The sequence below is a fragment of the Catharus ustulatus genome, chromosome 11 (genome assembly GCF_009819885.2).
Source record: "Catharus ustulatus isolate bCatUst1 chromosome 11, bCatUst1.pri.v2, whole genome shotgun sequence".
Taxonomy (NCBI): Eukaryota; Metazoa; Chordata; class Aves; order Passeriformes; family Turdidae; genus Catharus; species Catharus ustulatus.
Window position 1 is genome coordinate 13,472,476 of NC_046231.1, and position 19,163 is coordinate 13,491,638.

The window sequence follows — 19,163 nt, forward strand, 5'->3', positions numbered from 1 at the left end:
GATAACCAGTTAGATACCATTTGTACCAAGAGAGGTTTCTCTCATTAAAGAGCAGTGCAAATGCCTCCAAAATCTTCAAAGAAACCCAAAAATCCAGACCAAGATTTTCATTCCTGCAGTTCTGTAGCTGCTACCCCAGGCTCTCATCAAATACCTGTACCATCACTACCACCTCTTCCTCAGCCTCAACTGCATAATCAGACCAAATCAAAGGGTCTTTTGTCTTGCAACCTGCTAACAGGGGAACTGCCACAGTTGAATTCCAGGTAGTAACAGGTTGGCTATTCAGGTCACTAAAGGCTGCAGAGAAAGTCACACACCTCACAAATTCACTCAGCCAGCAAAAAGGGAGATTTATAAAACAGAAACCCTCAGGATGTCACTATTACAGTCAGGGAAAACAAAAGTGAAATGAGATCTTACTCTACTCACAGGGTAATTTTTTTTCCCTGCCACACTTTAGCTAGCACATGCAGCTTAGTAAAGATCTTAGCAAAGAACAGCAAACCCCATTATTGTGCTTTGTATATAGAAGGGCTGTTATCTCTTGGTCTGGTTCTATCTCGCTCCATTCCCACCAAAGCTCCCCATGTCCTAAAGTGCTTCCTCCAGAACACAAAAGAATTCTTATACTCAGAAAATAAATACTCCTCCTTTTAATGGAAGTGTTTGGAGATGTACAGAATGAGAAGAGAAAGGGGAAGAGCAAAGCACCCTGCTCGTCATATTCCACAGACAGGCAGGGGCAGACCAGACATGAAAAGAGACAGGATGGTCTTCTGTTCTTTGTACCATTTGAGAGCACTTTCCCCCAAGAAAGAAAGATAAAAGTACACAGATAATCCTCTACAGGGGCACTATATTAATATCTGATTTATCTGCCTGACTGTTAGCTCTGATGTGAGATGCAAGGAAGGGTTGCCACCAACCTGACCTGGTACAGAACCAAAGGCACCTACCAGTCCATGCCGTTTCTAATTGTGCTTTTTGCCCATTTTTATGCCAATTTACCTGTGTGACAGTTCCAGTATCCTCCTGATCAGTACTGTGCCTTTCCACAGAGTTGTTCAATGCAGGTCTAATGCTATCTGCACGCTGAAATGCAAACATCACAGGTTTAATACAGTGTGGGAAATAGCAAAAAAAACCCAGTTCTTTGAACACATTCAAACTCTGCCCGCTGCAATGTCAGGCGTTGTGTTCAATTTAGAAACAGATAAGTAAGCAATAAACAGAATGCTCTGTGTTGAGGGAGAATTCTCTCTGCTTCCCCACACGCAGACTCCAGATAACAGTGCTATCTGATGTGCACAGAACCAGAATTCAATATTCTTATTAACAGAAACATTGTCCTCAGACTGCTTTACTGAAATCTGCTGGCACTAATTAAGAACAACGCATCATTTTGCCGACTTTCTTTGCAAAAAATCTTCCTAAGTGGTACAATTCAATTATCTGTCAGCAGAGAAATCAACTGGAAATGTTATAAAAGCTCTGCACAAAAGAGTCCGGGAAGAGCTGCTTTAACTGAGCAAATATTTGTCTCTTGTCTAGCTAGGATATTTTCAATATATTTTTGCTACACAACTGAATACACTGCATTTACAGAGATTTAAACAAAAGGGGAAAACAAATCCAAGATTCACCAGTGCTTTAACTTGCTTCATTCCCCTCACTCATTATTAAGAGGCTCAGTGATGTGATAGGAAAGAAAGTAATTTTAGATACACAGTCTTATGACTCACCTGTGTGGGGAAAGGCACCTGGATGCGCCCTTCTAGGATGTTGTCAGTGGTGATCTCTACAGAACGAGTTAGCTGCAGATCCTGCAGAACTAAATGATAAGGAACCTGAGGGAACATCTCCTGAATCTGATGGGCCTGGAGAAAGCAATACAGTCAATATCAGCAGTAAATAGAAGTTAGTTTGTAAGATAAGTACGTCGGCAGAAATAGATCAAAAATATTACCAGCTCAAAGATTCTGCTTATGATATGAAAACCCACAGAGAGAAAGAAAAGAGAAAGAAAACCCATGCTGGCTTTGACTTACAGGGCAATATGCTGCCTCCACTGAAGTCAACACCAAAACTGCAGCTCCTAGGGAGACACCACATGGCCCTGAACAGTGCCTGTAGGTGCACAAGGGTTTCAAAAGCTTCCCAACTCTCTTCTTATGACAGCCTTTTTAATAAAGATCTATATAAAAAACCCATGGGTGACTGAAAGTTAGATCAACGCTGGGGAGAAAAAACAATCTTGCTTTATTGGTTCCAAAATGGTACCAATAAGGACAAGGAGAGTAAGTTTTAATAACCCACTCCCTCCAGCTACCCTCTCTACAAACCAGTTTAATAGGGTCTGAAAATTCAAGTAAATTAAACTGAGTTGTCAGGGCACTGTTATTATTGAATTTCAAGTTAGTTAAATAATATCCAAATTAAATAAGTAAAGGTAAGAGGGCAAACAAATAATATGATTTTAGAGTCCAACAACTAGATTTCATTTAATATTTAAATGTTGATTTTCACTAATGCCCAAAGTCACAGCAGGCAGAGGGGAATGAGAACAGCACTAAGAAAAGAAAGATGGAAGGAGTTCTGAGAACAAAGCAAAAACGATGCACAAGCTGACAGTGAGTTCCAACACAAGCAACTACTGCAAATCTAACCCTCCCTTGTACTAACTTGTGACCAAACCAACTCATTTAGCATTTCAGCCTCTGGCTTTCCCCTCAGGATACTTCTCTAGGTTTTTATTCAGTAACACAAAGGAGAACGTCACTTATTTTCTATTAAAGATGTGTAACACTTTAATTTGTTAACCTTTAGCCAGTTTTCCATTAAAGTAGACATTTTAATATAAGTTGCTATTGTACTTTTGAGAATACACAATCCTAAAACACCATTACTCATCCTTAACAAAAGCTCATTTGTGTCACCGTGTCCAGTAAAAGAAAAATTAAACTGACCTCAGATGCAGAGTTCCTGCATATTTAACTAATAAATCATCTGCCAACATCTTACTGGTCCCTCCCTGCCTCAAACACCCTAAAAATAGTGGCCTGACCCTGCTGATGTTTAAACAGAAGTATAGGCTATGGGAAAGACCTAATATTCAGAAAATACCATCACTTTCATGAGACATCTCACTGAATATGAATTACCATGGTACAGAATACAGTAGCTTGAAGAATGCAAAGGAAACAGTACTTCCCTAAAAAATGAAGTATTTCATGAGGCCACATCCTTTTCTTTTTTGGACTACATTAGATTTTTTTTTGATGAATTCAACAAATATGGAATTTCATCCTCTACACTTCTGTCATCATCATGAATCAGCAAAAGCTGAGGGTGCTAGAAATCCCACCTCACACTGATAAGACACTGAAATTGCTTTCTTGAAGCTTAGTGTTATTAAAAATTAAAAAAACAAATCAAAACCTATGGAATGGTTTGATCAGTTACTACTTGACCAACAGCTAAATTTTCTGGTTACAGACTCACACCTTTTGGTGCTGCAAGTTGTCACAGAAGTACTGAAAAAGAGCTAAAGAATTTTCACTAAGCAAGCTGAGAAAAAGTCTACTTATCTACCCAGGAAGTACATGTAATTCTTCCACCTCATTCACTTATCTCCATACCTGTTCTTTTATGCTGGCACATTTGAACCCAAATATAGCCCTAATTTCACTGAAGTAAAGCTTCTCTCACTCAGAAAAACAGTTTTCATCTAGTGTCTAACCACTATTTCCCCTTCCTTCCACTTTATGATCTCCATTTTCATGTAACCCTTTCCTCTACACAACAAAACCAGGAAGGCTGAGGTGCAGTCTTACCATAACATTGAGCTGGGAGTTGCTGGCCTGTGCAATTCCGAGGATGTTTGTGGTGTGCATCACTTCCACAGAAAAACTGGGTAGCCAGCTGGCAATTCGAGAGCCTGGGAATAAGAAATCACCAAGAAAGTCAAAAAAGAGCATGAGACTCTCAGCAGGCCAGGTACTTCTACATGTATTTAACATAAATCTTTATATTCCACAAGGTACATGCAGGAGTTCTGCAGTGCAATCTATCCCTAAGGTGTGCCAGACTGGAGATGGCTGGACACACTGTCATAGTGGTTCAACAATCTGGGGGCTGGAAAATTATCAAGAAAGTAGCACATCCTTGTTTTGTTTTTTTTAATGTTCCTATTAAAGTGAAAATTAAAATAATCCAGAGTCAAATCCAGTTCTGTAATACATTAATAAACCCAGCAATTTTATGAAAACAGGACAGCTTCTAAGCAATCTGAATCCAGGCCCAAAATGGGTCATCACTGAGAAATATTACTTCAAAGGGACACAGAGTAACCGAACAAAGTGACTGCTGCAATTGTGCGCTTCAGCTCAACAGAGTAGGGCACATGGGTGGCTCCCTCCTCCTTCTGTGCTGCCACTTAAATAAACACAGGCTATGCCACTTCTCCTTCTATCTCCATGGTAATTCTGCAGGTCTCCAAGTCGCTGGAGAGCACTGGGGAGGACAGCCATCAAAAATCCAGTGTGTTTCTAAATATAAATGTCCTTTGGAGACTTAAAGCACCCCAGAAGTGAAGCCATGCAGAAGCTAGTAGCCAGTCTCCATGTACCCAGAAACTGTCTGACCCTTCTCTGCCCATTATTCTTCCCCCACAATCTCCAAAGATTTCAAAACAAGCACAGATGAGGAACAGGTCATTGTGTAAGCTTGCAGCATCTCAACTGCCTCATGGGAGCTCCAAAAGAGCACAGCCCAAAGCTGAATATTTGCAGTACTGAAATCATCTGAAAAACACCAAGACTTCCATCAAAATCTGGGAAACTGTAGAAGACCAGCACACACCAATACCAAAATTCTAAAAACATATGGAGACAAATGACATAAACTGCCTTTTTCAAAAACAAGTTGTCTCCATACACAGAAGTTACAGTGGCCTGGAATCACATCTGCTTTGAGAATACTTATAACACACTACTTAAAAAACCCAAACATTTTAAACTGTTGTGGTTACATGATTCCTTCTGAGACTAATCTTCTGCACCTACAAGACATTTGCAATGTTTGGTTAAACTGAGTTGCAAATGGACTTTTGACAACCACACATTAACTAGGGGATAGGGGAAAGACTGACTTTTAGACTGCCCCAGAGAGCTTTTGTTTTTTTTCCTCTCTGACTGTTATTGATTAACCACTGCATGGTAACTGAAAAAGAACAAGAATTTCCCATTCTGCTTGACAACATGGCACACAATGAATAAATGGCAGGAACTGAAGCTGCTGACCACAACAAATCCAGAAAAAGGGAGCACTTGTACAAAATCTTTTAAGAAATCTCCACCGTTCTGGGAAACCTCAGAGATGCATCTGAGCTCTTGCAAAAAAATCACCAGAAACACAGTAGTGTTTGACAAACACAAGCAGAGCACGGTTTGAGTTTCAGCTGAAGCACAGAGAGAATTCCCTTCTACAGAAGGCTGCTCCCCTTTTGTTTATTTAGGCATCAGCAGTGGATGTCAAACATGCTCAGCTCACCGTCAAAGTGGAAGAAGTGATTGTGCTGGTTCAGGCGTGGCCTGCCTTCTGCTGCTGCCACGGGGACCAGGTTCTCATCCAGATTCTCCCTCTGGTGATCCTCCCTCACGTGATGGCTGTCAGTAATATTCAGAGACATTCTGCAGGTGGGACAAGATGTGTCTTGTTCCAGCCAGGACCGCAGGCAGGAGCTGACAGGAAAACAGTAACACTGTGGTGAGCTTGCAGTGTTTTTCCAAGAGATCACTATCACCAGTACATCAAGCAGCTGTAGCATATTCTGTACACAACATCAACACATGGACTGCTCAGAGATACCCTGAATGAGCTCCTGATGACTCCGGCACAGGTTTCCTATTTCTATCAGCTGAAAATACCCAAGTGTTCACTTTCTATAAACATGCATGCAGATTTATCACAAGTTTAAAACACTCTCCAAGCTTCCTGTCCTTCTAGCTCAGAACAAGTAAGCTTTGCCTGGAAGGGAAAAGAAACCAGTTCTTTTCCCTCACCATTCCCAAGTGAAAAAGGCAAAAAACAACTGGACACATAGTTAATATATCCTGACACAGTTTCATAGCAGTTCTGCCTGTGATGAGGCAATGGCACCTCCAGCGTTTTCAAAAAGCTTTTCAAAATACCAATAACCAAATCACAAAAGTCAGTACCCACTCCAGGAACTCTCTAAACAGATTTATTAATACTAACAACTCTGTGCAATTGCAATCCTTCCTTAATTCTGAAATTTTCTGTCCTGCAGAAAGTGAGAAGTGTTTGAAATGCAGGTTGAAACACTCAAAGCAGTGCACACTTTTTGATTCATGTTGATACGACCCAATTGCAGTATTTGTTCAAGTTAACTTAATTTTCAGTGTGGAAGAACTGAATTTCACAGGGCTGAACACATCTCAATATTATAACACATACTTCACATTTGCAGGGTGGGGTTTTTTTCCCAGAAGATCTCAAAACATTTTAAAAAGATAAAGACACGCAAAAAGATCAAATAAATTTGTTCCCAAAATTGTGTATTTGTAAAGAAAATGAAGGCACAGATCACAGGTTTGGGTTGGTAGAGCAAGGGAGAAGCTCTAATTGCAGGACTATAGTGAAGTCAAGGATACAGGCTTTCCATCCAATTCCTGAAACTTTTGCCAAAGTGCTTTCCATCATATTGCAATGGAGGGGTACACAGTGATGGATTCCCCAAAAACAACCAAAGCACTACAGTAAAAATCTGCTGCCTTCCACCACCTTGGTCACCAGCAGGCTGGCTCTGCAGTGCTGTCCAACATCACCTCCCTGACCACAGGAAAACCACCCTGCCCACAGCAAACCCAAACATCTGCTAGAGTTGTAATCCTAAGGTCACCTGGGAAACACCAGGAGTTTCCCAAGCTGCCACCACACTGCTGCTCCTCAACAGTTCAACAGCCAAGATGCTGGAATGGACAACCCCATGTCAGCTGCATCAGCACCAGGCCCAAAAAGCCAGCTGTGGTAACACCATTGTGTGACACAGGCAGAAGGGCTTGGTCACCCACTGCACCTCAGCAGGGGAAGGGCAAACAGCAGGTCAATACTGGCAACCTTTCAGAGCAGCAACTCTTGAAATTGCTTGCTTCCTAGAAGGTAAAGAGAGGATTTCAATGCCCCTAAAAAGATTCAGACACCTACTGCTATTAAATTTCCTTCATGTTTGGGCACAGGGTTAATCTCAGCAATGTGAGTCTTCCCTGCCACCTTCTCTTCCTCTCCAAATAACTGGTGGGGAAAAAGTCCTGTGTAATTGAGAATGGACACAGTGTTCAGCCTGTTGACAAAATCACCAGGCTTTTACGAGGAGAGAAACCACTCTCAGGCTGTAAATAGGGTTATTAGTTACATCTGGCTTTATATGCAAGCCATCCACTGTAACATGTTCCCTCCCTAAAAGCACCAAGGAGTGTAACTTGCTTCAGAACTGTAATTGCATCAGAAAAAAATACAAAAGGATCCTTTTAAATACAGAGAAAATGTCTTTCTGAAGAGAAGACCCTGGGCTTCTCAAGTGCTCAGCAGGTGATTAAATATTAACATGATTCAGTAGCACTGGAAAAGGAGTTTCTGTTATGGAGGCACATTATCTCATTAGAGACTTCTTGGAACACAGATAAATATTTATGGCAGGGTTTGTCATAAATAACAACAAATTAGCACACAGATTACAACCTCTGGTTTGACAGTTACCAGAAAAGCAAAAAGCTATTTACAGAAAGTAATACCACAGGGACAATTTAACTGACCTGCATATTCATCACACTCCAGAAACGCCTGCTTCAATCCCTGTTTCTCATTTCATATTTAAGCACAGGCATGTAAGCACTGCTATAAGAGATCCAAGGGCAGTCACATCCAGTTCAGCACACTATGTCCACAAGCATCTGCTGCTATTCACTACTGAATGAGTGTAAAAAGTGGTGTATAGAGAGGTTCTTTGGCCAGAAGTCTCCCAGTTCTAACTACCAGCTCCTTAGGGACCATTTCTGCTGATTTGGTTAACCCCTTTTACAGCCCTGATGGACTCATTGCCCCTTGAAACCACAGATTCAGTCCTGGGGGCTTCACCCCCATGTGAGGATGCACTATATAAAAATACTCCCTGTTTTCTCTAAAAGCTGATACCTGAAAAGTATTTAAGGATCCAGCTCCAATTTTTCTTCTTCACCTGAAAAATCAACACAACCTCCACACAAGAAATCTATTGACCTGTGTTTGAGAATCTCAGGACTAGTAATCCACTACCTGAAAAGGTGTAGACTCTTAGTTTGGGGCAAAAGAAGTGCACTAGGTAGAACAACTCAAACATGAAAATGACTGGAGTGAAAAAGACTTGCAGACCAAGACGACCCAGGCAGCAAGTACACAACAGCTCTGCTGGTAGTTTGTTACTTGTCATCCCACTGTAAATTCCAGCCATGCCCATCTATCCCTTCCCTTCTCAGCTGGGTGCACCCTCTCCAGCCTGGACACCTACTTGTGGAAGAGGTGGCCACAAGGGAGTTTGCGTGCTGACTGCATGGAGTCCCAGCAAATGGCACAGTCATCATTGTTCACTGCCAGCTCCTCTGGTGTTGCAACTGCAAACCTATGAAAAAGAAACAGGAAGAGACAGAAGGAATGACTACACAAGCTCAGTATGGCTTCCTCTCTAGAGAGTCCAGCACAAGAAAACTCTCCATGTTAATTTTTCATTAGGAGAGCTATGCCAACAGATTTGTTATTTTTTTGATTGGTTATTTTTCAGACTGCACTCCAAAGGAACACACACACTGATATCTCTTGCAGGTACTTTTTTTGTAAATCTCCTCATACATCCTAAGTGCAAAAAGCTTTGACTTAGTACCTTCCAAGAGACAATTATAAGATCATTTTCTTGAGATCCTTAAATTATAATCTGTATAGATTTGGTTGATGTCATTTTTCTAAATGAGTTTTAATAGCTGCACCCATTAAGCTGTCTCTTTGGGATCATAAGCATTTATGGTGACTAATTTTGGCCTCAGATTTTGCCATTTCCATTTGTCTTGACTTTTCTCCCTTGTTTTTTTAAGCTACAGTGCCATGTAAGCAGTTACTACGCAGTATCCATATACACAACAATATAGAAATTAGTGGTGTAACAACATTCCACAACACTGCTGGTGTGGAATATACCTGAAGAACAAGCACATAAAGGCAGCTGCTAACAGCAGCTTCAGAAGGAGGTTAGAATGTGGTTCTTCCAGCACAATCAGAATGACCAAAGCACATCAAGTTATTCAGACAAGTCTGACACATGCAACTCAAACAGCTTTGTGAGCAGTTCAGAAGGGTTCAGTGGTTGCATCTTACTGGAAAGAAACAATGCACTGTGGATGAACTTTATTATGCAGCTCTTAATTTGATATCATAGCCATTAAAAGACTTCTCAAAACAAAAAAAAAAGCCTCAGGAATTTCTAGACAAGCCAGCCTTCTCCACCTGTACTACAGCAGCAGGAATCAGAATTAATCAAACTCCTCATGGCTCTTAAAATTTTTAAGAACAGAGCTGAATTTTGAAAACATTGGGTCAGAAATGCAATACTATCTGGTATAATATTAGTTTTTAGCAGGCCTCCCAATTTCTCCATATTACCTCACTATAAGGGAATGGACTAAAGTACTGCCAAGGTGCTCTCAGCTCCTCTTTAGGTAGAGTCTTAGAGTTGGCTTCAGGTTTAGCAAATACCTAGGTAAAGCTAGGCAGGTTTTAATTAATATTTTTATTTCAGTCAGTAAGTGAATAGCATGGCCCAATGAAATTAAGAGCATTGATTTCTATCATAGCCAAAGACAGTATCTGACAGCTAAAAGAGGCAGAGCTCTTCAGAGCTTCTGTCACCCTGCTAAGGTAGTATGCAAAAGAATACAGAAGAACCATTGGACAGGGCAGTTAATTTTTTGTCACTTTATACATTACCAGTAATTCTACCATTATACAAGTCAATCCTGCATACCTGTTAAAACCAGAAGGAGTCTCCCCACTAACAAATAAAATGGGTGAAAACATACTCTAAATGTAGTGACTTAAGTGCCAGGTTTGCAACATTGCATCTGTCCAGCTTACACTATGCCACTGCATATCAAAGGAACACAAAAGAATCCTAGCTTCTTTCTCAGGATCCTCTCTACTAGATGTACATCAAGACTGAAAAGCAGGTAAGGGGTTCACCTGGCTTCCATGTTCCCAACCACACGCAGGTAGTTTTTGTGCCGCCGAATTCGCCGCTGCACCTCGTGGAACAGGTAGCGCAGCTGCATGAAAATCACCAGGCTCGCCATGGACAGCCAGATATTGCCAAACAGCTTGGGGACAAAAACAGAGCAGGGATTAGAAACAAGCATGAGAAACAGGAAGCTGCATCAGGTCTTAAGAGATGAAATTGAGAAACCAGCCCTGAAGAATTTCTCTTTTGTTGGGTCCATTCAGACCAACCCTGTGTGTTCGAAGGTACCACCACTCATTACCTCTTCATATTCAACTTTGGCAGCACAGCTTTTATAATGAGCATAAAGTGAATTCAGTCCTGTTGAGATTAGCATTCCCTGTTGCCAATGAAAATAATTCAGTCTGATATTACTCAATAAAAAAGCTAAGGAAACACCTATTAAACAGATAATTACATAAAGTTGTCAATACTCCTTAACAAAGTTATTTGTGATGACTTCAGCTACACAGGGGGAAAGAATGCCAGAATCCCCCCTCTATATTTTTGTTTCTATTTAAGTAACGTCTCCGTAATACCTGGTTTCTAAAATAAGCAAAGTGAAAAAATACACAAAATATGTATACCCAATACCCTTTATTTTAAAGCCAGTCTATTTGTTCAGCATTATGTCCAGTATTTCATACCAGCATATGAATATGATGCATCAAGTCCAGGGAAAGCAAGGTTAGCTCCATGACAAAATCTGTGTAGTAGACATAAGTGCCTTTGCCCTCCCATGTTCCTTCATGGTTGAGATCCCAGAGATGAACTACATATCTGCAAGAGTGAGGAAATCAACATTATTCTCTCTTTTTGTTACATAGCATGTCTATAATTCAAACTGTTTTGTCCATTTTTCAAAAATCTTCTGGATATGGATTCTTTGCCCTTCCCAGCTCTGTGCCCAAAGTCTATGGTCACTCAAAGGGGACTTCTTTTATTGTTACTGGTTTCAAACAGCAACATGTTAAAAAAGCAAAAAGCAGTCAATGCTTAGCCCACACTGGCACTACAGACACTGCCAGCTGATAGAAAAGATGCAGCATTTGCTAAAAACTACTTCATGTACTGAAAGTCAGTCTCAGGATTATAGTAACTACAGAAGCACGTTTTTCAGCACGTGAGGTGTTTCTTAGGTGAGTCATTACAGCTCAGTGTCAGACCTGAAATGCTGACAGTGACCTGCACAAAGAGGCTCCTGTGTCACACACCATGTCCTACATATGCACAACAGGTGTATTACAGGTACACATGCATGTGATTTTTTCAAAGCAAACCTTCAAGACCAAGGCCTTAAAGCAAACCCTGTAGAATGACATTAAGTAGCATCTATCAACCCTCATTCAGCAGCACCCATCCACTTTAATCCATGCCTCAAGCTATCACCACCCACTAAAGCTATCCAAGCATTTCAATCCCCATCTGTAAAAAGCACTCCTAAAATGCATTTCTATCTGTAAAAATCATTCTTAAAATGCTTCTACATGTATTTAGTACTTTGTACTATCCAACATATCTGCCAGCTGTTTACTAGCTGGCTTCAAAATAAATGTTCCTGTAACTACTTAAACACCAGTACAATCTTTTATTCAAATAAAGGCTTCAGGACAAGACACACACATTACTCAAAGCAAAAAAAAAAAAGTCAATTGCAAAACTTGTGCTTAAAAACAGCACAGGCTAACCCTCACCACCTTTGCTCATCTCACAGAATCCTACAATGGTTTGGGTTAGAAGGAATCTTGAAGATCATCTCTTTCCAACCCCTTTGGCTGCCTCATGCAATCAGGCTGTGACCACTTCCAGGATGGGGCATCCACAGCTTCTCTGGGCAACCACTCACTGTGCCAGTGACTCACCAATACCACAGGGAAGACTTTTCTCCCTAGTATCTAATCTAACCCTGCCTTCTTTCACTTTGAAGTCATTCCCCCACACCATGCCCTTGTTCAAAGTCCCTCTCCAGCTCTCTTGGTGCCCCTTTAGGTACTGGAAGGGGCTCTAAGTTTTCACCAGAGCCTTCTCTTCCCCAGGCTGCACAACTCCAGCTCTCTCAGCCTGTCTCCACAGGAGGTGCTCCACTCCTCTGAAAATCTCTAAGGACTCTTCTAGACTCGCTCCAGCAGGTCCCCACCCTTTTCATGTTGGGGATCCCAGAGCTGGATGCAGCACTCCAGGTGGAGGCTCAGCAGAACAGAGCAGAGGGGCAGAATCGCCTCCCTTGACCTGCTGCCCACACTGTGGGGATGCAAACCAGGATGTGGTTGAGCTTTCTGGGCTGCAAGCACACATTAGGGGGCCATGTCAAGGTTCTCATCCACCAACACCCCCAAGTCTCTCCTCAGGGCTGCTCTCAATGTACAAACATGCATTTGCAATTCAATGAGGTAATTACATGCACATCTTACATCAACATGCTATATGCACTACCATCCTAAACACCCATCCTGCAAAACATGAGCTACTTACCGTAAAATCACATGAGCAGTTCTGACTGTCACCAGCAGAGACTACAAAAGAGGAAGAAAAAACACCATACATGTGAACAACATTCTGGCAGGGACAGTGGTTTAGATGCAGGAGTTCAAGGGCTAAAACACAAAATGCATGATCACTATAGGTTACTGTGTGCACAATATACCTGAGACTACCATTATAAATATGGAAGAAATTGTTCCCAAAGACGTGATGCTTTTAAAGCAGCCACCAGTGTTACTGCTAAGTGTCACTTTTTCCCAGCTACACAGGATGTATTGCCTTTTTCAATTATTATCACTCAGCAAGTGTTGAGATGACAATCCCACCAACTACCTCTCCTCTCCTCATCCCACTTAAAAAAAAAACAAAACAAAACTTAACGAACTGAGTAACAACAGAAATTTCAGGGAAATAATTTCAAATAATTCCCCCTCACATTTGTTGAGATGGAAATGCTGCTGAAGTAACTTCTCTCTTTAATCATACTTACATTTCTAGGCTAACTACAGAGAAAAAAACTAAGTATATCAGAAAGTATAAGATCAGAAGCGTAAAAACAAGTCACTAAAAATGTAACTACATTTCCATGGGCTCTTATCATCTGAGACAGTGGCCCCATCACCTCTCTGTAATCCATCAAGCACACAGTGCTCCATCTCTTCATTCTCTTTTCACAGTAAAAACCACCAGACATGCCCACACCACCCTGTAGTTAGCAGGGGCCAAGTGACACTGAGATGCAGGGGATTTACAATGAGCAACTGAAACCACTTCTGTGAAACTGGTCTGATGGCATGCCTCCAGCATAAGTACTACAAACAGAACAAAAGAACTATCAAAACCACTAACTTCCCAAAGTAGCAATAAGCTGGTTAGTTTGAATAATTTTTTCCATCTGTCAAAGGTATTCTTAAAGGGTTTCTATGCATATTTAAGTCTCTGCAATACCCAACTGTTTACTAGGTGACTTTAAAAAATAACACGCGAAGATAGACAGACTAGACACTGCTGGCTATAATATAAATCTTGAACACCGTATATTAAGGCGAAAAAGATTAATGTTTACTCAAAAATACAGGCAAGTCCCTACTCAACTTTCTCTGGGCATTTGCACATTTCACAACCACCCTCTGCAGAAAAAAAATGCTGACAAGCAACAGAAAACAAGGGGAAGTTACCTAAAACACAAGAAAAACATTGCCTTATTGAAAACCCTGAGCTAAATCAATGTTTGCAGAAGAGAGATTAATAGCTTAATGTAACTTAATGCAATTCATTCACACTAATGGAATACACTTGGCAGGGTCCCTCTCAAGGAGCATCACACAAGCCATCACCAGAAAAACATTTCAGTCTCAAAGATTTACTGTTTTTTACTAAGAGTTTGAAGTCTGCTATGAGGTGTTGCCAGTACCCATATAGAAAAAAACCTAAATATTTTATTCCACTCACATGACTGCTGGGTATTAAAATCAAGGAAATTACTCATGGTTGCCCAATCCATACAGGGAATATTTAAAATGTTCAAAAATGGCAAGATATTATACAATCTCCTATGAGAAAAAAATAGACTAGAATTCCTTTGCTTAGAAGTAAGGCAGCAAAGGAACAGGTAAAAGGATGATAAAAATACAAATTCTATGAAAAAAATAAACCAGGAATGATTCTTTGCTTATTCTCAACATAAACGTATTTGATAATAGCTAAGGACATTATTCCCTGCCCATGGCAGGGGGGTTGGAACTACGTGATCTTTAAGATCCCTTCCAACCAAAACCATTCTGTGATTATCAAATACAAGATTCAGAACAACTCAAAGAGCTCTTTCGTGCACATGAAGCCAAGTAAATGTGGAATTTGTTGCCTTTGGATATTACAGAGGCTGACACACGAACAAGTTCAATGAATGATCAGACCTGCCAGTGCACATCTGGGACTATCAAACCCAGTGGGTTTGTGCAGCCCTCAGCTCAGTAATGTTCTCAAGAAACAGCTGGCTGCAAGCAAAGCTAGGAGACCTTTTCTTCTGCATTCCGCACAAAGTTCCTCGCTGCCCACCACCAGGGTTTGGCTAGACACCCCCCACTTCCACTGACTGAGCCACTCCTTCCTTTATCAGCACACAGAACTGCTCTCACTAAAAGGAACAACTGGGCTCCATCCTGCAACCCCAAACACTCACACTACCACACAGCACAGCGCTGAGGAGGCAACACAGGCACCACAACACCCCTGATTAACCTACCCCGAGCTGGTGCAATGCTGATAATCCTTCTGCCAAGCTAAGATAAGAGACACGACACCAACGAGACCCCACCTTTGAGAGACACTGTTAAATCTTCCAATAGCTTTCCACTGTTTAATTACAAATCTGGTCTTGCATATTCTTGTATTCATGGAAAAATAAAGTGATGTATTGAATAACTGAACTGTGGTGTGACAAGCATGATACTCTCCTACTATCAGCTGTTTTCCTTCCTGCTCCCTGACACCAAGTATGAATTCAAGATAGGAGAAGAAAAATAAATTGTACAAGTTATTTGTAAGCTGAACTAATGATGTGCTAACACAACATACTTGGATTTGTTTGGATTTGATCTCCTTCATTTAAGATTATCACTTCCTCAGGCAGAGTGCAACAACCCATCACAACATCAAAAACACACTGATACTCACTGCACAAACATATTAATGTTTAGTCCACACTGCAAAGTGCTCAAGAGTGCACAAAAATGCCTTGCTCATCTCAGCTAAGACACAACTCATTACACAAATAAAAGCAAATCCCATGAGTATGCCTTAAGGATGTCTCACTCCTTTTGGAAAGAAATTAAATAGAAAATACAACCTCAAAGAAAGAGCCTAAAGTGCACATTACACTTTCATACATACATTCTATGTCTCTCAAGTGCTGTTTCACCTCATGTTCATGAAGCACACTATTTACATTTTCTAAGATGTCATTTGATTTCAGCATCATCTTACAGGTCTATCCTCTCATTCTCTTCTTCAGACTAAGACTTTTTTCAGAGTTAAAGGCTAAAGAGAGAAAGCATGCCAATCTGCAACTTCTGGAACACAGGGGAGTATTTTTTTGTGTGTTCAAAGTTTCTTTTTTACGGGAATTAAAAGCAAATCCATCGTGTACCAGGATACCCCTACGTGAAGGGACAAAGGCAAAGCAGAAACCACAATACATGAAGAAAGTCTCACCTCTGCTGCCATGAAAGCCAATGTGTGCATGCCATGGGTGTAGCCAACAACTCCACAGACAACTGCTAATCCACAGCAGGACAGAAGCATGGCTATGAGCAGGGCCAGCACTCTGACGTGGCTGCTCATGGGTGTGGTAGGAGAAAAGGAAAGCTGAAACACAAATACAGCAATACATGACAGTTTTAAAGGAGTACTTAATCCATCCTGCCTTCCCTTGTTACCTCACCAAACATGACCTCATTCAGGAAAATTTTTTGCTTTCTAGCATAAAACCAACTTCACAACGCAATGTAGTAATAAATTAAAAAGAATAAAGCTAAACCCACACACTATCCCAAAGCCTCATTCATGTTATTGTCATTTATTTTAACAATCAGTTACAATTTTTTATCTACAATTATTATGATTACTTCAGCTGTTTAAATCACCTGTGCAAGAAAACCAGAGACACAGTAGTTTCTGCACCAAATCCACAGCATCTGCTTAGGATTAATATGCATTTTACAAAGACACCTAACCTAACATACAGTCTTCAAGTAATGTTTTGCCAATTTTTCACCAAACAACTGATCTGAATTTGTCCAGCTTCGTCTTCCATCTGTCATTTGTCCAGTAGTTCTTCTACTGACATTTTCTTCTGGAAGAAAGAGAATCTACCCAAGAAAACATTTAAGCTGCAGCTAGAGACTGCTGGACAGACTCTGCTGAAAACCAGTTCTCATTCAATAGCATGTGAAGTGTGCTAAATCTCTAAACTACTTTAACAGAGGACTACAACTAGTCTGTCTAAATCAAAGGCAACCCAAGGGGATGTTGGTCCATCCTCTTTCTTCCAGGGCAGGATGAAAAAGAACAGGACAAGGAAAGAAGGAGCTGCCCAAAGCTTCACTCTGATCTCATCAACAAAGTTGATTCCCATGTTTTGTTTTTAAATTGGTTCTTTCTTACTTCTTTGTATCTAGTTCAGCTCCACATGCCTCATCTTCACAAGGCAAATCATACAAGTATAATTTGTCCAAGCAAAAAAAGACTATGCATGTTTTGAATGCAAAAGGAATATAATAAAGATTTCTTCACATGACCTCTGCTCCTTCACAGCTTTCTGAACAACACTAAAAATACCACATGACTGCCTTGCCTACTGCCGTCTCAATTTTCCTAACCCTAGCCAATTCAGTTTCAAATTTAAGTGCTTAGTTACCTGTGAATTAACAGGCCTTACTGACATTATTAAAAAAAAACCCTGCAAAGCCCAGATGTACCAAAAATAAATGTATGGGTTAAACTTCTATGCTGGGAGAGAAAAGCCTAGGAAAATGCAGGCCCATTCTAGTTTAAAGGGCAAAAATTACTGTTTAAATTACAGTTTCTTCCTCCTTGCCTAGCCTTCAATTTCTGCATCTCTACATAATTTATTCCTGGTATTAACAGAAAGTGGAATGTAGCTTAGAGACAAAATTACACATTATATTGTAAAGACACTGGTAGTCAGAACTCAGTGTATCTAAGTGAGTGTGAAACCTGAGCACAGAATCTGCAGAAACAGGGTCCATAGGCCAATCCTAAAGCACGCCAATCTAAGGGATGCTCTGCTGTTAAGATGTCTTTACTAAGGAGAGCTATGAAGTTATCTCATGCAGTTATGTAATAGTAATTACAAGGCACATATAAGGAGCAATTTATTAAAGAAAATAAGTATCTTCAGCTCCATTTGTCTCATGGGAAAACTGAAGGAGTAAGACTGACATTGTACTTTAAAGCAAGTATTTGAAGCTAATGGGAAGTGCACGTGTTTAGTACCACAGGGTGCAGAAAAGGTCTAAATTATCTATTTGTGCCTTATCTGAGCCAGGGCCTGAGCCAGACACAGAATTTGCATGTCCCAAAAGAAGCCCTTAATCAAAACTTACATATTCAAAGCGATCCTTGCAGAGCTGAACCATCAGATGGAGAAACACAAGTCCAGAGAACCAGAGGCACCACATCACTACTTCTTCCACTGTCTGAACATTCAGCACACCAAAAATGAAGATAAACTTGTAGAAAATGAAATTCCAGAATTTATCCTTGAGATGCTGTAATGGAAGAGACTTGGTTACTGTAGTGAAAGCACTGACAATCCACACATCAGAGAGAAGGAGGGGAAAAGAGAAAGGGAAAGGAAAAAAACCCCATGGAAGTAGAAATGCAACAATACATTAGCTAAAGTCTTTTGTATACACGTCTTAAATAGTGTTACCCTTACTCAAGTAAGAAATGTATTAAAAATGCTAGCAGACCTTACTGTGTATCTAGTTTCTTGAACTATGGCAGCATAACTGTGCTACACAGCACAGAATGCAGTTTCCTGCTATATTCCTAAAACAGTGCTCAGCACAAAGCAAATCTGATCTCGGTTTGAGTCTTCATTCCCAAGCAACTCAGCTACCAGGCTGCAAACACACAGTCCCCTCTGCTGGAAGAGCTGCCACAGTTAAGTTATTCAAGATGCCCAAATTGCTGAGCACCTTGCTTCCAAAAACCTGCCAAAAAGTGCAGATGATTAAGAAAAGATGACAAAGTGTGCTCTTAAGAATCACAATGCCTACAGTGGAGAATGAGGTGGATGAGCAATGAAAATAAAACCATTCCCACACACACGAAGTATGAAAGAAATAATATGATGTTCTCAAGCAGACGGCAAGCCAGCTTGGAGGGGATAAAAAAAATTTATGAAAATAAATGTTTTGTTAAAGTACACGATGAAGTCACCAGGAGTTTAGTTAAGACAGGCCCTGAATTCCTTAATGATGCTGCTGTTTTGGGCTTGCCAGTATTAATAATCAGCTTTCATTTGCATGACAACTGAGGCAAACTCCCACTGTCCAAACACAAATGGATCCACACTGCTACTGCTTTCCACTTGAGTTTTTAAGAGGGTAGAGAACATCCTGAAAACCATCACCAGTTAAAATTCCACATCCTTATAGTCAACGTGGACTGGAAAGAAAACCTGGTCTACTGTAGTTTGATAGTGCCTTGGTTTTAACACACCACTCAGAGCCTCTACGAGGTATGAATTACAAATACAATAAGCTTTGAGAGATCCACAGTTATTAATGAGGCTTTGTGTGCCTCAGTTCTGCATGTCAAAAATCATCATGGC

The 19,163-nt window shown here is 40.6% G+C and overlaps 1 protein-coding gene across 1 annotated transcript in view; it reads right to left on the reverse strand.

Moving 5' to 3' along the window:
• The window catches only part of AMFR (autocrine motility factor receptor), a 28,219-nt gene that overhangs the window by 6,426 nt on the left and 2,630 nt on the right, over positions 1 to 19,163 (reverse strand). Inside the window, exons 3-12 of the mRNA XM_033069795.2 lie at positions 17,929 to 18,093; positions 16,016 to 16,168; positions 12,794 to 12,834; positions 10,969 to 11,101; positions 10,288 to 10,421; positions 8,570 to 8,680; positions 5,554 to 5,744; positions 3,837 to 3,940; positions 1,746 to 1,880; positions 1,012 to 1,095 (exon numbers count right to left, since the gene is read on the reverse strand). Of these exons, the coding sequence (XP_032925686.1) occupies positions 1,012 to 1,095; positions 1,746 to 1,880; positions 3,837 to 3,940; positions 5,554 to 5,744; positions 8,570 to 8,680; positions 10,288 to 10,421; positions 10,969 to 11,101; positions 12,794 to 12,834; positions 16,016 to 16,168; positions 17,929 to 18,093 (1,251 nt within the window). The remainder of the gene's footprint in view (positions 1 to 1,011; positions 1,096 to 1,745; positions 1,881 to 3,836; positions 3,941 to 5,553; positions 5,745 to 8,569; positions 8,681 to 10,287; positions 10,422 to 10,968; positions 11,102 to 12,793; positions 12,835 to 16,015; positions 16,169 to 17,928; positions 18,094 to 19,163) is intronic.